The sequence below is a fragment of the Dermacentor variabilis genome, chromosome 10, assembly GCF_050947875.1.
Source record: "Dermacentor variabilis isolate Ectoservices chromosome 10, ASM5094787v1, whole genome shotgun sequence".
Taxonomy (NCBI): domain Eukaryota; kingdom Metazoa; phylum Arthropoda; class Arachnida; order Ixodida; family Ixodidae; genus Dermacentor; species Dermacentor variabilis.
The window spans coordinates 28,325,859-28,345,570 of record NC_134577.1 but is presented as its reverse complement, the minus strand read 5'-3'; the positions used below and the strand labels follow the sequence as shown (position 1 = coordinate 28,345,570).

Genomic DNA, 19,712 nt, shown 5'->3' with positions numbered 1-19,712 from the left:
ACTCGAACATGCAAGAATAATAATTGGGCTTCGCAATTTTCATAAGTTTAGTTAAATTATTTCTATACTTCCTAAACGAATCCAATGTGTCTGGATCGCGATTTTTTAAGAATAGTTGATACATGCCATTTTTCTTATTTATCCTTTTTAACAGCTTCTTTGTGACCCATGGTTTCCGTGAATGTTTCGACTTCTTTATTTCTTTAGAGGGAAAATATCGATTGTAGATACGGGAAATTATCTCCATAAAATTGTCATATGCGGCGTTTGCTGATGAGCACGAGAGCACCGTTTCCCAACTAGTTCTGGAGTTATGTTCTGGCACCGAAATTTATAGGTTGGCTTTGATTCAATGTGGCACTTATGAATAACAAGATATATCGGCAAATGATCACTAAGTGTAATGTTAATTGTCCCAGAAAAGAGGATTTCACGTGGAATATTTGTAATAAAAAGGTCCAATAACGTGGCGCTGGTTGCTGAAATGCGAGTTGGTTCCAGTACCACATTTGACAACAAATACGAATTAAGAAGTATGGAAAATTCCGCTTGTCTTGATGTATTAGAAAGCATGTCAATGTTTAGATCCCCACCTAGAACTAAATTGTATTGATGTATAATAACATAAGAGAATATCGCGTCTAGGTGCTGAAAAAAACCATCTAAATGGCCGTCGGGTGGAGGGTACACCACAGCGAAAAGATACTTTCCGCATTTCAAACATATTACCTCAATATCCGACGTACATGAAGATAGGTCATCAAGCAGTTCATAATTTATGCTTTGTTTAATAAGCATACATACGCCTCCACCTCTTCTAAGCGATCTGTTCAGGAAAACTCCGTTATAACCTTCTAGATGCATGTCATTTGCCGAAAACCACGTTTCTGTCAACATAATTACAGAAAAGGAAAAACCGAAATCACTAAGAAACATACAAAATTCATCCTGTTTGCCACGAGCTGACTGCATATTAAGATGAATAAATGTTAGTGGCGAGTCGCATTTCTCGACCTTTTCATACCTTAACACTGACGGACTAATGCTACAAGTGCTCATTTTAGTTTCTGAGAGGTCAACAGGAAATCGCGCATTGTAAAATCCGAGTTTATTGCGAACGCAATTTTGCGTGCGTAGCGACGACAGCTATCCTTGTAGAAACAATTCCACAACCCCGAACAAGATAGGCTGCATAAATTAAAAATTCTAACAAAAACAAGGTACAACACCACGAGCTTTGGTACATCCTAAGAAAATAGAAATAAGTAAAATAAATTTTCCCAAACAATTTATACGCGAAAATGCTGTTTTTACATGGTAAAGCAAAGATTTCATGAACCGAAAGAGATGCAATGTCATGACCATGCGCGGTACTTGACCTACTTGGCAACAGAAAATAAGCATGAAATAAGTCACCGATGTTTTCTTTTGCAGCAGCCCCGTAATATTTGTGCCCATAACACAAACCGCTTCTTTCACTGCACCGATTTCAGGAAGAAATGGTCATTTTGTTTACATCATCACTGTTTTCAATTTTGATCTTTGGTGCGTTATCAGTCTGCCGCGCAAAGATTTTTCCATCGCGCACCCAGACATACTTCCAACCGGTCTCGCGCTTGCGCGCCGTAGCTTGACCAAGAAGTCGTTTCAATTCTGGGCACAGATGTTCGTTTACGAACACCGCTGACCGAGAGTCAATGTCGAGATCAGAGCACTTCAGGCCTACTGCGCGCGCACTCCTATAAAAGGCATCCCGCCTTTGTCTCTGCTCGAACTGCACAAGTACATTTTTTTTTGCTTGGGTTGTGTGCCGTTGGAACTCTGTGTGCTCGTCTATTATCAGTCGCAGCAAGTGGAACGCCCACCTTCTTTCCAATTTTTATGACCATTTAAACTAGGTCTTCGGAAGACTCGTACGGAATACCTTTGATTTCGACATTTGCCCTCCGGGAATACTGCTCAGCCCGAAGTATTCTGTTCTCATGGTCATGTACCTGCCGCGCGAGATCAGAGCACTCTGCCTTTAATGCATCATTTGAAGTTTTCAGGGCTTGGTTTTCATTCCTAATTTGTTCATACTCCTTGTTTGCTGTAGCCAAAAAAGTTTTAATATTCCTTAGTTCCTTGCGAAAGTCTCGCTCGATTGTGTCTTTGAAATCCTTGAACTCCGCCCTAAGTTCACGCTTCAGCTCATCAAAAAGTAATCTGATCTCCTTTGACATCCTTAAAACAAATAGCTAAGCCAAAAAACACAAGTTGATACAAATGGCAGCAATGGCAAGAACAGTGAAAATCAAGAAGTGAACCGATTCCCAACCTGCGTAAAAGATGCGCAGAGTCAGTGAGCACACGTGAAGCCTGCTGCCGCCTTTGCTGCCAAGTGAAAAAGCAGGCGGTGCGCTCGGTGCTTTTGTAGGGTCCGTACAGATGAGCCAGCGGGGCAGAAGGGGCAGTGCCGCAGTCGAACTTCCGTAACTTGAAAGGTGATGCTAGCGTAGGAAATGCACCTTTCCCATCCACGGCGATGAAGTCCGAAACGATAGCGAAGCCACCAGAGCCGGATTGCAGGATAAGGTTTCAGCAAAATGCCTGCGTAAAAGATGCGCAGAGTCCGTGAGCACACGTGAAGCCTGCTGCCGCCTTTGCTGCCAAGTGAAAAAGCAGGCGGTGCGCTCGGTGCTTTTGTAGGGTCCGTACAGATGAGCCAGCGGGGCAGAAGGGGCAGTGCCGCAGTCGAACTTCCGTAACTTGAAAGGTGATGCTAGCGTAGGAAATGCACCTTTCCCATCCACGGCGATGAAGTCCGAAACGATAGCGAAGCCACCAGAGCCGGATTGCAGGATAAGGTATCAGCAAAATGCCTGCGTAAAAGATGCGCAGAGTCCGTGAGCACACGTGAAGCCTGCTGCCGCCTTTGCTGCCAAGTGAAAAAGCAGGCGGTGCGCTCGGTGCTTTTGTAGGGTCCGTACAGATGAGCCAGCGGGGCAGAAGGGGCAGTGCCGCAGTCGAACTTCCGTAACTTGAAAGGTGATGCTAGCGTAGGAAATGCACCTTTCCCATCCACGGCGATGAAGTCCGAAACGATAGCGAAGCCACCAGAGCCGGATTGCAGGATAAGGTATCAGCAAAATGCCTGCGTAAAAGATGCGCAGAGTCCGTGAGCACACGTGAAGCCTGCTGCCGCCTTTGCTGCCAAGTGAAAAAGCAGGCGGTGCGCTCGGTGCTTTTGTAGGGTCCGTACAGATGAGCCAGCGGGGCAGAAGGGGCAGTGCCGCAGTCGAGCTTCTGTAACTTGAAAGGTGATGCTAGCGTAGGAAATGCACCTTTCCCATCCACGGCGATGAAGTCCGAAACGATAGCGAAGCCACGAGAGCCGGATTGCAGGATAAGGTATCAGCAAAGTGCCTGCGTAAAAGATGCGCAGAGTCCGTGAGCACACGGGAAGCCTGCTGCCGCCCTTGCTGCCAAGTCATCCTATTGTCAGCATGCCGCCGAATCACATCACCTTAGTGCATTTCATCGACTTTGATCCTTTTTCCTAGCTCTATTAAAATCTTGTTGTCGTCATTCCATCATAATTATGCCACCGTTCATGTCATCGTCATCATTGTATCATTGACGTGTGCAGTGGTGGCTGTGCCATTGACGTCATTCCAGCTTCGTTATGCGTTTGTCGTCGTACAGTCTTTGTCGCACTATCTTGACTATTCACTCAAGGCTCACTCACACTAGGCAGACCCGACACCAATTCCGATCTGCCGACTGTCGGCAGAGCGAAATCAGCGTCTGGTCGGCCTAGTGTGAGTGAGCCTTAAAAGACATCTCGTTGCCCTCATGCCGTAGTCATCGTGTTCTCTTCTTTATAACATAGCCCTATATTAAAAATCGTCATCTCATTATCACCATGGCATCGACGTCATACCGCCTTCGTCCTTCCATCGACGTCATTCCTTCTTCGTTATTACATCGTACTTAACATTTCGTCATCGCAAAGTCTCCGTTATGCCGTCATGCTCACGGGCATCCTCACCCAGCGAGTGCCACAGCAAAGTGAGGTCATAAGGGTGACACTGTATGACGCCTGTAGCCGAAGCAAATCAAGTCTCAGGATGGCCACTACATACATGACATAAACGTTACTTTAGCAATACGGTGTGCCCCTGCATTGCTTCAATGCTATGCCGTCGACAGTCATCATGACATTGGTTCTGCCGTAATATTTTTGCGGAAATATTAAGCATCATATGTTCGCATGAGTAAGCAATCAGGCAACTGTCTTTGGCGTTTGAATATACGAAAACAAAATTATTCGTGAAAACACTTGCCTGTGCTAAAGTGTAAACTGTATATATACTGGCTGCTACGCTTAGCCACCACGCCTCGCCGCTCCCTCTAGCTCAATAATTGTGACTGCCCATTTGCACTTGCGCAATTAGTTCCGTGGAATCAGGAACGGTTACTTTTCTGTCACGGAAGATTTCAAGCAAAATATCGTTGCCAAGCCGGTCATTATCACGTCGAAGAAGGTTACACCGAGCAGCCCAAATTCTGGAGCAGCAAAGAGCTTGACATCGAACAGCAAGCTACATAGGAAACTGCGCGCCATATTTACATCCGCCTGTTATATCGAGCGCTGACCGTACGCTAATCTTATTGTTTTGGCACTTACTGCACCGCACAAGTTCCAACAAAATTCATTGCTTCACTTCTAACATCGCACGTTCTGACAGTTTTCACAGAAGAGGAACTCCTAAAGATGGTGCGGGACCTTCTTTTCCGTAGCGGATTTCCTACATGGCCTGTCTTGAGACCATCAGAACTTCCTTATAGAAACTACACAGAGTTTCTGATGGGAACATCTTTATGGCCGTTCTTTTACATTGGTGTCGATCAAGACCTTAACGATACAACGCGCTTCATCATCGAGGTACGTATGTTCTGTACGGTTTAATGCGGGGCACTTTGATTTCCGGGGAGTGCAGTCATCATCTGGAAGCCAGATGACAATGTTAGTTTTTAATTTTCATCATCAACTTTCAGTTGAACAAAAATTTGTTTCGTGTGGGATGGCACTTATAGCCAATCCTCAGCGTAATAACTCAGCTGCAATAAAGTGACATGCTAACAATTGCAGCGGTAACAAAGTTACATTTTTGAACATTTCATAAAGTATTGAAAAAAAGCTAGGGCTAGCACAATTGAACTCGTAATGGCAATCAAGTTCTGCGGAAGGCAGCAGGGCAGAGAAAGGATCACGAACGGAAAATTTCTTATGAACCTGACTATAGCACGAAGCCGCAAAGGAAATACAACGCAGCTAGGTTACACAGAAATAAAGCTTCCCATTCGGACCCGTGACCAACACCATTCCCGAGCACGAGCTCTCTCATGAGCTACCGCGAAGAGCGACTGGCAGAGCGACTGCTTTGGAAAGGCTTTGGTTTGGGTTCAGTACCAGGACCTGGAAGAATTCCAAAGCTTACTGGCGGAGCTAACTGTGTTTTTTATCTGACTGTATAACCGTATTCACGTGCAGATGCAAAAGACAGTGCAAGCTCAGCGGTTCCGCGTCGATACTCAGTGGTACGGGTGGTGCCGGTGGTAAAGGGAGTGCTCGCATTCTTGCCTTGAGACAGCTAGTGTTTTGAGACGCTCTCATTGAGAAGCGGCACCTCTGGTCGAAGACGCACGCTGTGCACCTGGTCGCAAACTCTGCATGGGGGTTTCTAAGTGGGCCTTAAGGAAGTTTAAGTACTGGCAAGCTCCCGCGTGAATGCAAAGAACAGTGGTAAGGGTAGAGGCACCCAGAACACATGGTGAAACTTGTTGCCACAAATAACCACCTCCCAAAGCATGCGTTATGATACACGCATTCTTGAGTAGCCAGCTACCTTTGGTTCTTCATGCATTTTTCTTCAACTGCCAGAAATCTTCATTAGGTTTCCTTGGTAGCTTCGTGCAATATATATTCAGTGCTATGCCAATTGTGCCCATGACTGAATGCCTGAAGATTCCGTAGAAAAATGTAGGCAGCTAAGCAAAATTGTAGCTCGGCTGTTTATTGCGGGATACAAAGGTAAAGAAGAAAGCAAATTATACATCATTATATATGACTGTTGATGGAGTCTTAACAGGCCTTCCCTAGTTCCAGACCCCTGTAATTGATTGTCGAATCTGTCGGTAAGATGTGTCATGCTATTTGTTATGCCAGATTTCTTTTGTATCGTAATTTCGAATTGTTAGTTGCATTTCCACTGTGTATTGTAGTTATTTATGGTTATTACAGTGACATGCATTGTTTATTGCTCACTTTGCAGTTACAACGTGCTTACTTCTGTAGAATTTATTGTAAGACCTGTGATTACACGCAAGGCATGACGGTGCATGGAATGACATGATATACGAAGCGAAAACATAAGCTCTGTTTGTTATAGCGCGGTTAACTCTACGCCTTCTATTCATTCGCAATTTTGGTCCGGGATGTAAAGGCCCATACGCATGGCTCACAATGATGGCGCCTATTGGGAGCGCTCAAATTCACTCCTAAATAATAAAAGATCATCTTGAGGGTGAAGAATATACAGAAGGCTTAAAATTGAGAGGCAATCGGTTTAACCTATCGCTGCGCCACCTAACAAAAGAGGTGTCGTTGGTCATTCGTCTTTATGATCGATTGATTCCAGGGGGAATCAGTATTTTGAATAAATTATACCTGAAACCAAAGAAAAGAAAACTATTCTCATAAATGTGAGTGTGGTCAGTGTTAGTTACATAAGTTGTCAACTTATACTAGCAGATTAATACGGTTATGCTACGATTTCATAAATGTCTCTGCGTCGCATCACTACGTTAGGCCTCTGCAGTGTTCTTGTAGCCTGCTGCCTACTTCATGTAACCTGACTTGAATGACACAACAACGGTGTTCAACTAATTTGTGGCCACATTTCACACTATTGCCATTTTGAACTAACAAGTCTGAAGAAGTGTATGCTGCTTAGTACACGTCCACTGTTGGCGGTTTGTTGAAAAAAAATAACCTTCGACATGTTGCCTAAGACTCTAGTGAGAATATTTTTTAATCTCTCATTTTCGTTCACAAGAAAGTAAAAAAAAATTCATTGCAACGATTCCGACTACAACGGGTTAAACGATCCAACCCTTTCAAACTAATCTCAATGTTTCCAGTTACGCATGTGTTATAGCTGATTACTACTAGTGATTCTATGATGACGCGAACAGGCTGTCACATAAGAATAAATGTAACTGCAGGGTTTTTTCTTGATTAATAGTTCTTCCTTACTTACACTGTCACAAAGAGATAAAGTGCCTCAGGAAGGCTGTCCAACCTTTCGTTACGCTGGCTCCTGTTTTATTCCTGCTTGTATGTTTTAAACGAAAGTGTGCTACTCCATCTGTATGGCCGCTTGTTGATTTTGAATTTTCACTGTTGTTACATTCTTCCAGTTGGATGAGATGCCATTACCTGTTTTGGGCAGAGAAGAACTGCTTAATCCAAATGCGACAGATTACAACCGACGGATTGTACAAGCATACTTAACTCTTATTGCCACAGCTGTGAAAGTACTACACCCGAATGCCACTGAGTACGATGCTTTTGTGGTTGCCGAAAGAATTTTCGCATTTGAGGCATTGCTTGCTTCAGTAAGTATTCACCATATACATCACTATTCCCAGGATATATTACTGTGCTATTTAGCATGAAACAGAGCATTGGAGCAAAGATACAATTTTCCGGTTCTCGCAAAATACCCCCCCCCCCCTTGTTGCTTTCCATTGCAATCACAACGCTTTTAACGTATGCTACATGACTCTCGGTTGAACCGCCAGGAACCATTCAGCTACATTATTTGACTTGCCAGTTACTTATACTGCATCATTCTAGGACTATGTTTTGTCTCTGGAAATTATTGCGACTTCTTGTGACAGATGACCAGTAACACTGGGAGCATTTCACTGGTTGTTGCAATGAATATTTCGGCGTCGAAATTTGTTCTGTAGAAATTTCGCTCGTGGATTAGTGTAGTAATATACCCGTGTAGATGAAACTGCCAACAAAGTGTTTGTTTTAACTATGTGTTTGAGAAAACGTTAACTTCAGATCATCTGCAATTCGTTGTTAGGGTGTCATTTCCCTAAACACATACAGACACATGAATATGACATAGCCCCATTTGAAAAAAAAGAAAGAACACATGACGAATTACTTTAAGCATTTAAACAGGGGCTGACCTTTATCGAGACCGATCATACAGGAAAATGAAAGCCATATTGCGGAGACAGCCGTAGGAGCCTCGAAACAGTTTTTTTTACTTTCCTTTAAAAGGACGAGGACGGCAAGATCCTTCTTCGTTACTGTTAACTCACCGTTCTTATCATGACGTCATAATAACGGTGGTGGTGGTGATGATGGTGATGATGGTGATGATCCTCTGTACAAATGGCACATACCCACCGTGGGGAATCGACAAAGAATGAGGCGGTTGGGAGAAAAATGAATAAAGAAGTTTAGGATGACGTCATCTAACCCACTGCCTCACCGCCACCTTCCCTTTGGATGGAAAAGAACAATTGGCCCGCAACCGCTACAACATTTCGTTCGCTGAAAACAATCGCATCCAGTAAACTGCCTTATGTGCTACGGTGTTTTTAACCAGAAGCTTTTACCAGTGAACGCATGTCTGTCTTGCGTAATCTAACAATAAATTATGGTTAAGTATCTGAAGATGCCTACATTATCAATGATGTTCCTCTTTGGTTCTAGCTATAAGGGGAAAACTTTGAATCTTTCACCGACATAATTCACATAAAAGGACAATATATATGGAACACGTTCTAGTTTTTACTTGTTTAATATATGCAGCAATAAATATGTGGAATCATCAATATGGCAAATCAGTTCCGCATATTTAATTAAGATTAAGTTATAGGCTTTTACGGGCTAAAACTACGATGTGATTATTAGGAACGCCGTAGTGAGGGGTTGCTGAATAATTTGGACCACCTGGGGTTCTTTAACGTGTACCTTAGTCTAAGTTCATGGGTGCTTTCGCATTTCGCCCCTATCGAAATGCGGGCGTCATGGCCGGAATTTGATGCCGCGACCTCGTGCTTAGCAGCCCAACACCGTAGCCACTAAGGAGCCATGGCGGGTGGTTCCACACATTTATTATTATGTATATGAAAAAGGTAGAAACTACCAGTGTACGCAAAGCCGTCCCACATATAAGGATATTTTCTGTGGAATGCATTTCCATTAATTAATTGGAAACTAATAAAAAATTTACGCTTATAGCTGGAACCTAAGTAAAACGAGATTAGGAGTGCAGTCGGGCTGCGGATATTGGAAAACACACATTCTTGCTGTAGGAATATGGGCGATATTAATTGGTTTCATTAGAGATTCCTACCGCTACTCCTGGAGGCGACAGGCGTCGTAACACGCCAAACAACACTGTCACAGCCGATCCAACACAAGATACTGTGGTTAATGAAGGGAAAATCAGACATCCACCCGTTCGTAGCAAATGCTACAAAGGAAACCAAAGGAAAAGGGTTTCCTTTGTAGCATTTGCTACGAACGGGTGGCTGTCTTATCTTCCTTTCATTAATTGCTTCTCTCCACCTTGCGGGTTTCCGCAGAACTATTACGTCAAGATAATACTGTTGGTGCCGGGACATCCAGGAATGGCACGGAACGAAGAAACAACAGAGTAGCAAGACGGTTTGGAATCCGAGCACCCGAAGAATCCAGACTCGAAAGTCCACCATGCGTTTCAAATGAATGCAAGCATTTATTGGCACACTACAGGGGAATCAGAAACGATATCCTCCTCCACATAAATCCCTGACGAGGGCGAAGGCCACTGATCGGAGACAGCTCCAGACAGGAACCTTCCCCAACTTAAACCTACGGAGGTGTGCCCCACCAGAACGCAACTGCCCGTGGTGCGGTCAAAAGCCGACCCTGCGTCACACCGGATGGGATTGCCAACTTATAACAGCAATTCCCAAAATCATAATTCCAAGGGCGGAGCAATGGGAGGCACTGCTGGCCAGCGTCCACTGCGAGGACCAAACTGGTCTCGTGCAGCGAGCACGTTGGGCAGCTGAGGCCTTTCAAGTCCTGGACAAAGGGCCCCACTCATGCTAAACCCAGTGAAGAGCGTCTAAGAAGACCCTGACGAATTTCAACAAAAGACCCTGTAGAAACAAACAAACGTTTTATTGCGATAACAATTATATGGATACTCCAGGTACATTTCTGCCGTCGCCGTCGCCGTGAGGTTCCGTATAAGGGAAAGTGTGTGAGGGCGAGCCGGCGAACGCGGTTCAATGTCGCGTGCGCGAGTGAGGAACACGGCCGGATGCAAGCCCTGACCTGTCGCGCGCGAGGCATGGGGGTCAGGCAAGGGAGGAGGGACGTTCTTCTCCGGCTGCTGCTAGGGTGCTTCGATGTCCTCCTCACCCGCCACTCCGTACAGAGTGGAGACAACCGCGGCGTTTGTTCCGTCTACTATGGCAGCGGCCACGCGAATCGCAGACGCCGCATTGACCTATTGCGTTGCCGGTGCTCGTGTCTCATGAAACGATCGGCGACGTGGCCAAAGTGGGCCTCATCTTGAAAGCGATCCGCGATGTTTGCACTGTGTGCGTGGTGCCGGTAGCTTCCAATGCGCTGTGCTTTCGCCGTCTCGTTCGCGTTCAAGCGAGATACGCATGAAGGTTAATTCGCGTGCTGCTGCCGCGATTCCTCGCTAGAAAATTGAGTTTCCGCCCTCATTGAGCGAGATGTGTTCATGTTTACCTATGCGTGCGTGACACAGGAACACAGGAATGGCTAAAGTCTGCGAGTTATTATACCGAAACGGCGTAGTCTACAGATATGAGTGCAATAAATTGAAAAAAAAAGAAAGACCTACTAATTTAGAGGTACAAGGGCAGGTACGTCAATGCGCGCTTCGCGGCAAATTATTTTGCAGAGTTCTGCAGTCAGAGTCGGGGAAGTTGCACCTGCAGAGAACTCTACACAATTCCGATATGATGCGCTTCTGGAAGGGCTTGTCCATGCGTGTTTATGAAATTTCGGAGATCGCATTTGTTATCACTTCGCATTGATGTAGTGTCCTGCGATTTGTAGTTATTCGCTTACCTAAATATTCAAGACTTAGATGATTTATACATGAATTTTGTGAATGTAAGTACACTTACGTGCCTATGGGAAAGCTGTTATCCAAAGAAATTCTGCCTTCCTTCCAGATGACAATGAATCCGGAGGATAGAGGAGACATTATGGCCATTTACAAAAAATTAACTATTCGAGAAGTAGAAGACCAAGTGCCTAACGTACGATGCATTTTATTTCCCTGAAATCTTTATTCTTCTAGGAAACACCTCATCTAATTTCTTATTTCAGTTTCCGGGTAAAAACCAAGGCTGGCGAGAAAAAACCAGCGCTAATCCCAGCTGGAATAGCCTCGTGACCGCATGCAGATGGAGTGTCAGCGCATCATTCAGGCAGATGTATAACAGTCGTTGCGCATTCTATACAGCAAGTAGCCAAACCGAATGCAGTCCAAAGCAAATGTCTTTTTCTTTTGCAATGAAACACAATTCAACTAATAAAGCTTACTGACTGCAAATAATATTAAATATCAGATCAAAGATGCCGTGAGAAAAAAAAAGTGCATCTTCATTGTCTTGCTCTATCTGAGTAATGTATGTTTGTGCATACAAATACTTGGTGAAAGAATGCAGATTAGGTCAAGTCATAGCTATTGGTTGAATGGCCGCAATAGGAAGACGCCATTTCCTATTGCTTTTGCCAGCAAGCTTTTATTTGCATTTACATAATACAGGTAAGTTTGCCGTTGTGGACATAAAGAAATTAAACTTCAATGTGCAAAGTTGTTTACTTACTCCGTTACACGGGAAAATGTTTTGGCGAGAAAAGTATAACCACAGGATTTAAATAAAAATACACATAGAAGAGGAGGTAACAAACGAAGACAGCAGATCCAACGTAGTTGGAGCCTAGATTAGACAGCGTTGAGCGAAGCTTTCCCGAAACATTTCGCTTAAATGCTATGCCAAGACGCACATGACGCACATGAAAAATTGTTCTCATTCTTCTACCAGCGCATAAGTTTCGCGCCATTTGGCTTCGCAGTAACGCGCATATAAATGTTCGTGTTCGGCACCGCGTTTGGCAGCACCGCGCATACGTTCATAACCGGCGACAAGTTTATTCTTTGCTTTGACAATCCTCTTTGATATCTCGACGGAGGTGTGCATGACACCAATTCCCAGAACGCAGGTGTTTATATGCTCAGCCTTACCCTAAGCTCTCTCACTCGTGCCCCATGCGATCGCGAGGGATCCCCCTCCCCTTTCTCCATCTACCATCCCCCCTGCCACACACACACACGACTGACATGGCGAAGAAAGCTTTGGCACACGTATCTTTGAGGCATGGATTTAAACAATCATAGCAGACGCCAACACCACCTGTGGTATTTTAGAGCTACAAATAGTCTGTACTAGCATGAAAGCTTCTATGTAAGAATTGTGCTCACTGAGGGTGGGTATGGGAAAAGCTTGATTGAAAATGTGGCCCGGAGACCTGAAAGTATTTTCTGAATTGTCACAGTACTGTCCAGCTTATGCTAGTGTCCAAAATCCTGCTGCGATAATACGTTTGTTCCAACTATCGTTACGGTTCCCTCTACTTTCAACAATAGTGGCCTGTTAAATTGTTTACAAGAACTGTCCGACCCTGTCATACCCTACAGAGCAAAAAAAAAAGAAAAAAAAAGAAAGCATTTTCAGGAAAAAGAAAGGCCTCTCGCATAAAGTCTTATTGGAAAGCCAGTTATTTCTTCTTCTTTTTCAGTGTACGTGAGGCTTTGGGTTGATCATAAGTCAATTATAGGTATTTCTTTTTCTAGATTCCACTTCTACATGGCTTAAACAAAGTGTTCTCGCTAGCGAACATCACAATAAACGACACAGAGCAAGTCGCTATCTTTGGGATGCCTTACTTCAAGAAAGTCAACAATTTTTTTGAGTGCATATATGACCTGTAAGTTTTCAGTATTTTCATAAACTATATCAATTGTCACGTATTTCGCTTATTTAAGTGAGTGGTTGGGATTTATAGGACGGACATGTACAATCTTGCCGGGTGGAGACGCACCTTCGAGCTGCTTTTGCTAACGTCGAAGAAATTCGCAGAGGCTTGGCAAGGGGTTCTAGAAGCTGCGTATGGCGTCCAAAAAGCAAAACCGCGTTGGCAGTATTGCCTCGGAAAAGTCGTCGACACGATGCCTTTCGTGATTGGTGGAATGTACGTCGAGAAGAACTTCAACGTCACAGCAAAAAATGACGTGAGTGTACAACACCTGCAAACAGAGATATTTATATGGTTTGTGCAACTTGGAAAGGTGTATATGCTTGGAATGTATATATGCTTGGAATTGTGTATATGTGTATGGAAATGTATTTACACGGTGTGTGCAAATTGGAGGGAAGTCGACAAAATTTTGAGAAAATATGCCCGACCCCTGTTGCTTCTAAATTGTGTATACGTGCACCTGAATATATAGTTAAAGATGCCCGAAGGCACGCGACGCCAACGTCTCTTAAGCTCAGAAGCATTTTCTAATTTCCAAGATGTCCTGAAACTAAACTAGAGTAGCTATTTGCCCATTACTGAAATGTACAAAAGCTGCGAAATAACGCAGCTGCTTTCAGAAAATCAAGAAGAAAAAGATGTCCAACGATTGCGATACTCCGTAACGCTAAATTTGAGCACAGCTTTATACGTGTTTTCATTTGGAGATATACTGAGGCAAAGAAGTTGAGACAGAAATCACCGCACCGACTGGCAGTGGGCCAGTGCCGTCAGCGCCTTCACAGAGGGAGGTGCAGTATAGGAACACTGACATGATGAGCGGCATTAGTGTCCGCTGTGAAAGACGACGACAACAAAGGCGCGAGCGATATATTGAGGGACAGAATTTCAGACCGAAATCACCGTACTGACTGGCTCAGTGCCGTCAGCGCCTCCACAGAGGGAGCGGCAGTATGGGAACACTGGCGTGATGAGTGACAATCGAGCCAGCTCTGGTAGAAGACAACAAATGCGTGGGCAGTAACACGCGCACGTTCGCGCTGTTACGTCGAAGCCGACGGTGATGCTGAACCCAGGTACGGGTGCCTAAGAGCTGTGCTCTAAAATGAACGAATGGAAAGTGGGGGTATACCTCCTAGTAGTGCTGCAACTGGGGCTAGTTGCTCGGTGCCATCAACGTTGTAGAGATCATAAGCCGAACAGAGTACAGGACAAATGACAGATTAACGGCAAGGTAACACGGTCAAGCCACAGCTTGCATGTGTCACTTTTTTAATTAAAATGTCTTTTGGGAGGCTACGAAGCAGCAAATCTGGGCATGATGATGTCTAGCGAAGATGCCTCTTCCCCCCCCCCCCCCTCTTCTCCCGTTTCTCTAACCTCCAAACCTACCCAGGTCCGAAGCCTACGCATACAGAATGTCTCCTCTAACTTCGAGGTCCTCGGATTAAGAGCCGGGACCGATGAACTTAGTGCTGTACACCGCGCTGGGGAGTTGTGCATCTTTGTAGAGGTTTCTTTTTTTACTAATGCATGTAGCTCGCCGATGGACGTCAAATTTCACAATGCCACCAAAAGCCCTAACCATCAGTTCGTGGATAAATTTTCTCATCTGCAGAGGCAAACATTCGCAACAGTTACTGACCGTTGGGCGGTGACCTTCCAGCGAAAAGAAATCTTGAACATAATACTTCAGGGAACATTTGTTCGGTCGTATGACCGTCATTCATGGGAATGGGGGCCATGGCATTGAAGCTGCTTAAAGCAATCGTCGATTCCGTGCTGCACATTCTCTGTCATGCTTTTCCCTAGAATTCGTGTAACAGCATTTTTTTTCTTCTACCCGCTGTGGTCGCTTAGTGGCTATGGTGTTGGGCTGCTGAGCACGAGGTCGCGAGATCGAATCCCAGCCACGGTGGCCGCATTTCGATGGGGCGAAATTTAAACACACCCGCGTGCTTAGATTTAGGTAAAGGTTAAAGATCCCCAGGTAGTCGAAATTTCCATAGTCCTCCACTACGCATGCCTCATAATCAGAAAGTGGTTTTGGCACGTAAAACCCTATAATTTAATTTTTTCATTCTTTACCATATCAGGTCGAAACGATGATAGAAAAAATCAAGACTACCTTTAAGGAATCACTTTCATCAAGACCGTGGATGGACAACAGCACAAGAGAAGCAGCACTGCTGAAGGTACCGTACCACATGTTATTTGCGGCATATGACGCGGTTGGTCAAATTTTGTTGTCAAATGCCATTTCGAGCTGTCGTGTATGCATGTATGTATGTATGAATTGTGGGGATGCGCGACTCTCGCGCGTCCCCAGATATCTTGTTTTCCCCCCATCTCCTGCAATCCCGCTTCGCCGCGTGGCCTGCGAGACGCCCGCGGCGGTCGATGTGGTTGAAGCGCAGCGCGAGAGATGGCGCGAGTGTTGCGCTGCTACCGGCGGGGTTACTTGGGCGCCGAAAGACAAGGCGCTTGCACTCTTGGGGGCTCGGACAGCAAGCAGCACGGACGTGCCGTGCCGCGCGTGCGCCGACCCATGCTTCTGCGAGACCGCCTCGCATGGCCGCCTTGGAATGCGCCACCGTTCGCGTGACAGTACGCGCGAACGACCAGGCGTTGGGCTCCAGCATGGGGCGAACATATTCGCTCGCTATCCGGTCGCGGTGAGTCGGACTTATAGATTTGTCGTGCGCCCATCGGCATGTTTTGTGTATAGCAACTCGGCTAGCAGGCACTGATCTATGAAAGGTGCAATAAATGCCCTTGTGATTGTTTGCACTACTGTGTTGTCGTTCCTTTGTCCCAAGAGCACGGAGAAGAGACCCCACAGAATGCATGCATGTATGTGTGTATGTGTGTGTGCGCGCGTGCGTGCGTGAGTGTATGAAAAATGTGAATTTTCGTGCCGGTAACTCCCACCGTTATGAGTAAGCCTTCCGTAGCTTATGTACAGCTACACTAGAACAGAGTGATGCAATTATCAGACATTTATTGCCAATGCTCAAATATAGTATATAAATCAGAGCGCACATTAAATCAAGTTACACCAATAGGGGCGCTTTATGTCTAGAACTGTCATGCTCAAGCCATTCTAAATCGCCGTTTCTTTAGACAAGAAACTCTTGATCGAGGGTAGAATCAACCTTAGAAGTATCATCATATTCTTAGGGCTGTAATTGCAAAATTATGCCCTCCAGTCTAGGATAAAATGAACATTAAGAAAATGCGTTATGCTTACTCAGTAACGTATTTCTGACATGACCGACGTTTCTGTTTTAAGTGCAAATATAACGTCTGATATCCACAGACTAAATATGTAGTAAGAAAAGTATCAAAAATACTTTGTGGCCAAATCTGCATTTTTGCGCGAACATGAACACATCATAACCGTTATCAACAGAAATCACGAAAATGTAATACAACAACAACGGTAATAGGGCATACTATATGGAACATGACAACAGAAGGTAAATGAAAAGAGGTGCAAGTTAGTACTCCTGCGACGTCGGAAGTCCTATTTACTCGATATTGATAGGGGTGCATAGGGATGCATAAGGGTGAATAGGTGTGCACAGGGTGCCAATCGGAACGGTGGGCGCCTATGTGCTTTCCATAAATGCTAGAGAAGATGTCAGCCGCTAAAAAGACGAAACGGACGCCTACCTGTACAAAACCCACCAAAAGAGCAATAGGCGCATAATTTAGCAGTGGTCATGCAAAAATACCCGGTTAAAAGGACATTTCGCAAATCTATTGCCAATGCTTTCTTGCGATAGGGCATAAGATATGTTATGTTCGCAGTTTATATAGAGACACTGGCAGAAAGAATTTTTCGATGCAACCTTCAGTATTCCTGCGCTGCCAAAATACACTACTTTTGCGTTCTTAGACCATTTTTTGCACATCTTGCTTAAGCAGCACGGTCGTCTTTGTCAGAGTTCCTCCCTCGTTAAAACACTACGAAAGACGGTGTAGCAAGGGAGTCTTGTACGGAGTTGTACTCTTTGTTGTGGTTGCTGAACGAGGCAAGGACCAGCGTACGTCATAGGGTTGCTGCTTATGCCAACGGTGCATCCGAGAAGGTGTAGCTGGCCGACGCTACCTGGGCGTCACATGGAGGCTAGGCGCGCCCTCGTTTTTATTTTATCCGTACCTTTTACGACGAAGGTGGCTTGTTGGTGAGGAGCTAGAGTTGGGTGGTTGATTGTGTAGGCATGAAAGGGTATTTGCATTCATTGGGGATATCTTTGAGCATGCCCAGTCATTTAATAAAGGGATACTTATATTTACAGGCACATTGATCACACGACGTGTCCGAACCCACATAGTTGGAGCACACAGCTACATCATTGTGGAAACACACTGAAAACGCACAACATTTCCTGCTTTAATATCAGCCGCCTTCTCCAGATCTCTACTCCAGGGAAAACCGATAATGTCATGCCCCTTCAATCAGGTGATCCGAAGATGCCATTAGCTCCGCCTTCATGGCAAAAGGGGTGCAGTAACATGTGCGCCGTCGTTCGCTGAACGCCAATGTTGGCGGCGTTTGGCTGGCTCTTCATCGTAGTTGGCTTTGGCTGCTTGATGTGTTACTACGACCCCTTTAAACACTTCCTTTTGATAAATTTGTCGTACTTGATGAACAAGCACGTCGAGGAAGACGATTCTGGAAGCGGCCGTGTGGTCCAGTCACTTGAGTAGAATGTCTTACCCGCTCTGCAATGAAAACGCGCTCTCCTGCATAAATGCCTTAGTTTACAGAATTTAAGTGCTCGCACTGGCTCAGTGGAATGGTGTTACCATCAAAAGCACAAAGACGCCTAAATCGGCTCTCCGGGCAATATTCCGAACGTACCAACCTTTTTATTTACAAACAAGGCTCCTTTTCTCTAAAGTTATAATGTTTGTCAAGTGTATTTTGATGCTCAGTGCAACAAGCAAGCTAGATGAGCATGAGCTTCACGCATATAGACACGGTTGTTATGTTTGAACACATATTGATCACGCACATATGATATTTAGGGAACAAAATATTTCTTTTTGTTTGACTAAATTGAGTGTCAAAATTGCATCAGCGCAATATTTAGGGGGGATCTTGAGCAGACTGCTGCCAAAGCACGGATAAATCTGATCCTCTCGAGAAAGACGTTTGATATTTAAACGTGAAAAAACAACAGGTGCTGCAGTGGTTGCTCTCTTTCTCATACAGCTAGAGAAAATGGCAAACAAAATAGGATTTCCTCCATGGATTCAAAACGATACCTATATGGAACAACAATTTCTATACGTAAGTAAAAGCTATATTTATCTTAAAACTATGGCACAGAATTTCTTGTTAAATACGTTAGTTTTTTTGTCTGTCTTACAGGTTCCTCATTTCAACTTAAGCGACCCCTTCTTTAAAATTGTATTACTCTTCGAAGACAATGCTGCTATCAATACGCTACTACTACTAGGAAAGACTCCCGATAACAAAGACAGGTAAATACACGTCCACACGACGGCAGTCACAATAAGATCATAGTCTTACTACCTAAAACTCCAAAATTTTCGAAACATGCGTATACATATGTCACGGACTTCGATAAATTATTTCTTTAAATTTATTTCCCACTTTGTTAATCTTGAGAAAGCAGTAATATCTGAGCAATTTATTGAACTCAGTGTTGGAGGATTTCTGGTAACTGTATTGCAAGACCACCCATGTCAAACATTTTTACGTATGTTCATATACATTCCTGAGTCGCTCGCCTTATATCAACAATAATATAGTTCCACACAATTGCTTTTGTTTTCCTTCTTACGTCTGATGTCTTTGCAGCTGGATCACTGCACCGGCCGTCGTAAACGCGTTCTACAACCCTGGGGCGAATGAAATGGGTAAATAAATTCTTACTAGTTTTAAAGCACGCGCATTAAATAAGTTGCCAAGCTTCTAGCTATGCAAGACACGCCTGTTGTCCGTGTTATCTTGGGCTCGTGCCTAAACCGTAGTTTTATAAACATTCCTTCTCTCTTTTTATTCGGTTGCAACAAACGTATAGTGCACACACAGATATTGCAATCGCGGTGAAAACATTTATTGTATCCGGACCAAAGTACTCAATGCATTCTCAATGATGCGACGAAAGAAATTATCTCAATGAACTCGCAAGTCGGACAAATCAGTTTTGCAGGAAATCTCTCCTAGTTCTTTGGTCTATCGATAAGTCTTGGAATAACAAGAACTAGCCCTCGCGAGAAAGTACATGATGTTGTTATTCGTGTTTTGGCATCGCACTTTGCACGTCTATGAGGTACCAACAAGAAACCCGATTTTGTGCGAATCTAATACATTGCACCGTTCGTTTCAGTTTTCCCGGCCGGTATACTTCGAGACTCTTTTTACCAGCATGGACTACCGGAGTAGGTAGATATATCTTAAGCGGTAGTTTTCTTGAGCTTTTTTCACCCACTTTGAATGGCCGGTCTTTCTCATTATAGAGACTGTAGCCTTTTTCGTTTTGTTTTCACACCACAAAACCTCGTACATTAGGTCTTCTATTTT

The 19,712-nt window shown here is 44.4% G+C and overlaps 1 protein-coding gene across 1 annotated transcript in view; it reads left to right on the top strand.

Annotated features, from left to right (window-relative positions):
• LOC142560218 (neprilysin-1-like) overlaps positions 1-19,712 on the top strand; it is a 59,059-nt gene that overhangs the window by 25,661 nt on the left and 13,686 nt on the right. The window contains exons 6-15 of the mRNA XM_075672151.1: positions 4,731-4,927; positions 7,465-7,662; positions 11,278-11,364; positions 12,966-13,099; positions 13,178-13,403; positions 15,247-15,345; positions 18,375-18,452; positions 18,534-18,646; positions 18,987-19,045; positions 19,519-19,570. Of these exons, the coding sequence (XP_075528266.1) occupies positions 4,731-4,927; positions 7,465-7,662; positions 11,278-11,364; positions 12,966-13,099; positions 13,178-13,403; positions 15,247-15,345; positions 18,375-18,452; positions 18,534-18,646; positions 18,987-19,045; positions 19,519-19,570 (1,243 nt within the window). The remainder of the gene's footprint in view (positions 1-4,730; positions 4,928-7,464; positions 7,663-11,277; positions 11,365-12,965; positions 13,100-13,177; positions 13,404-15,246; positions 15,346-18,374; positions 18,453-18,533; positions 18,647-18,986; positions 19,046-19,518; positions 19,571-19,712) is intronic.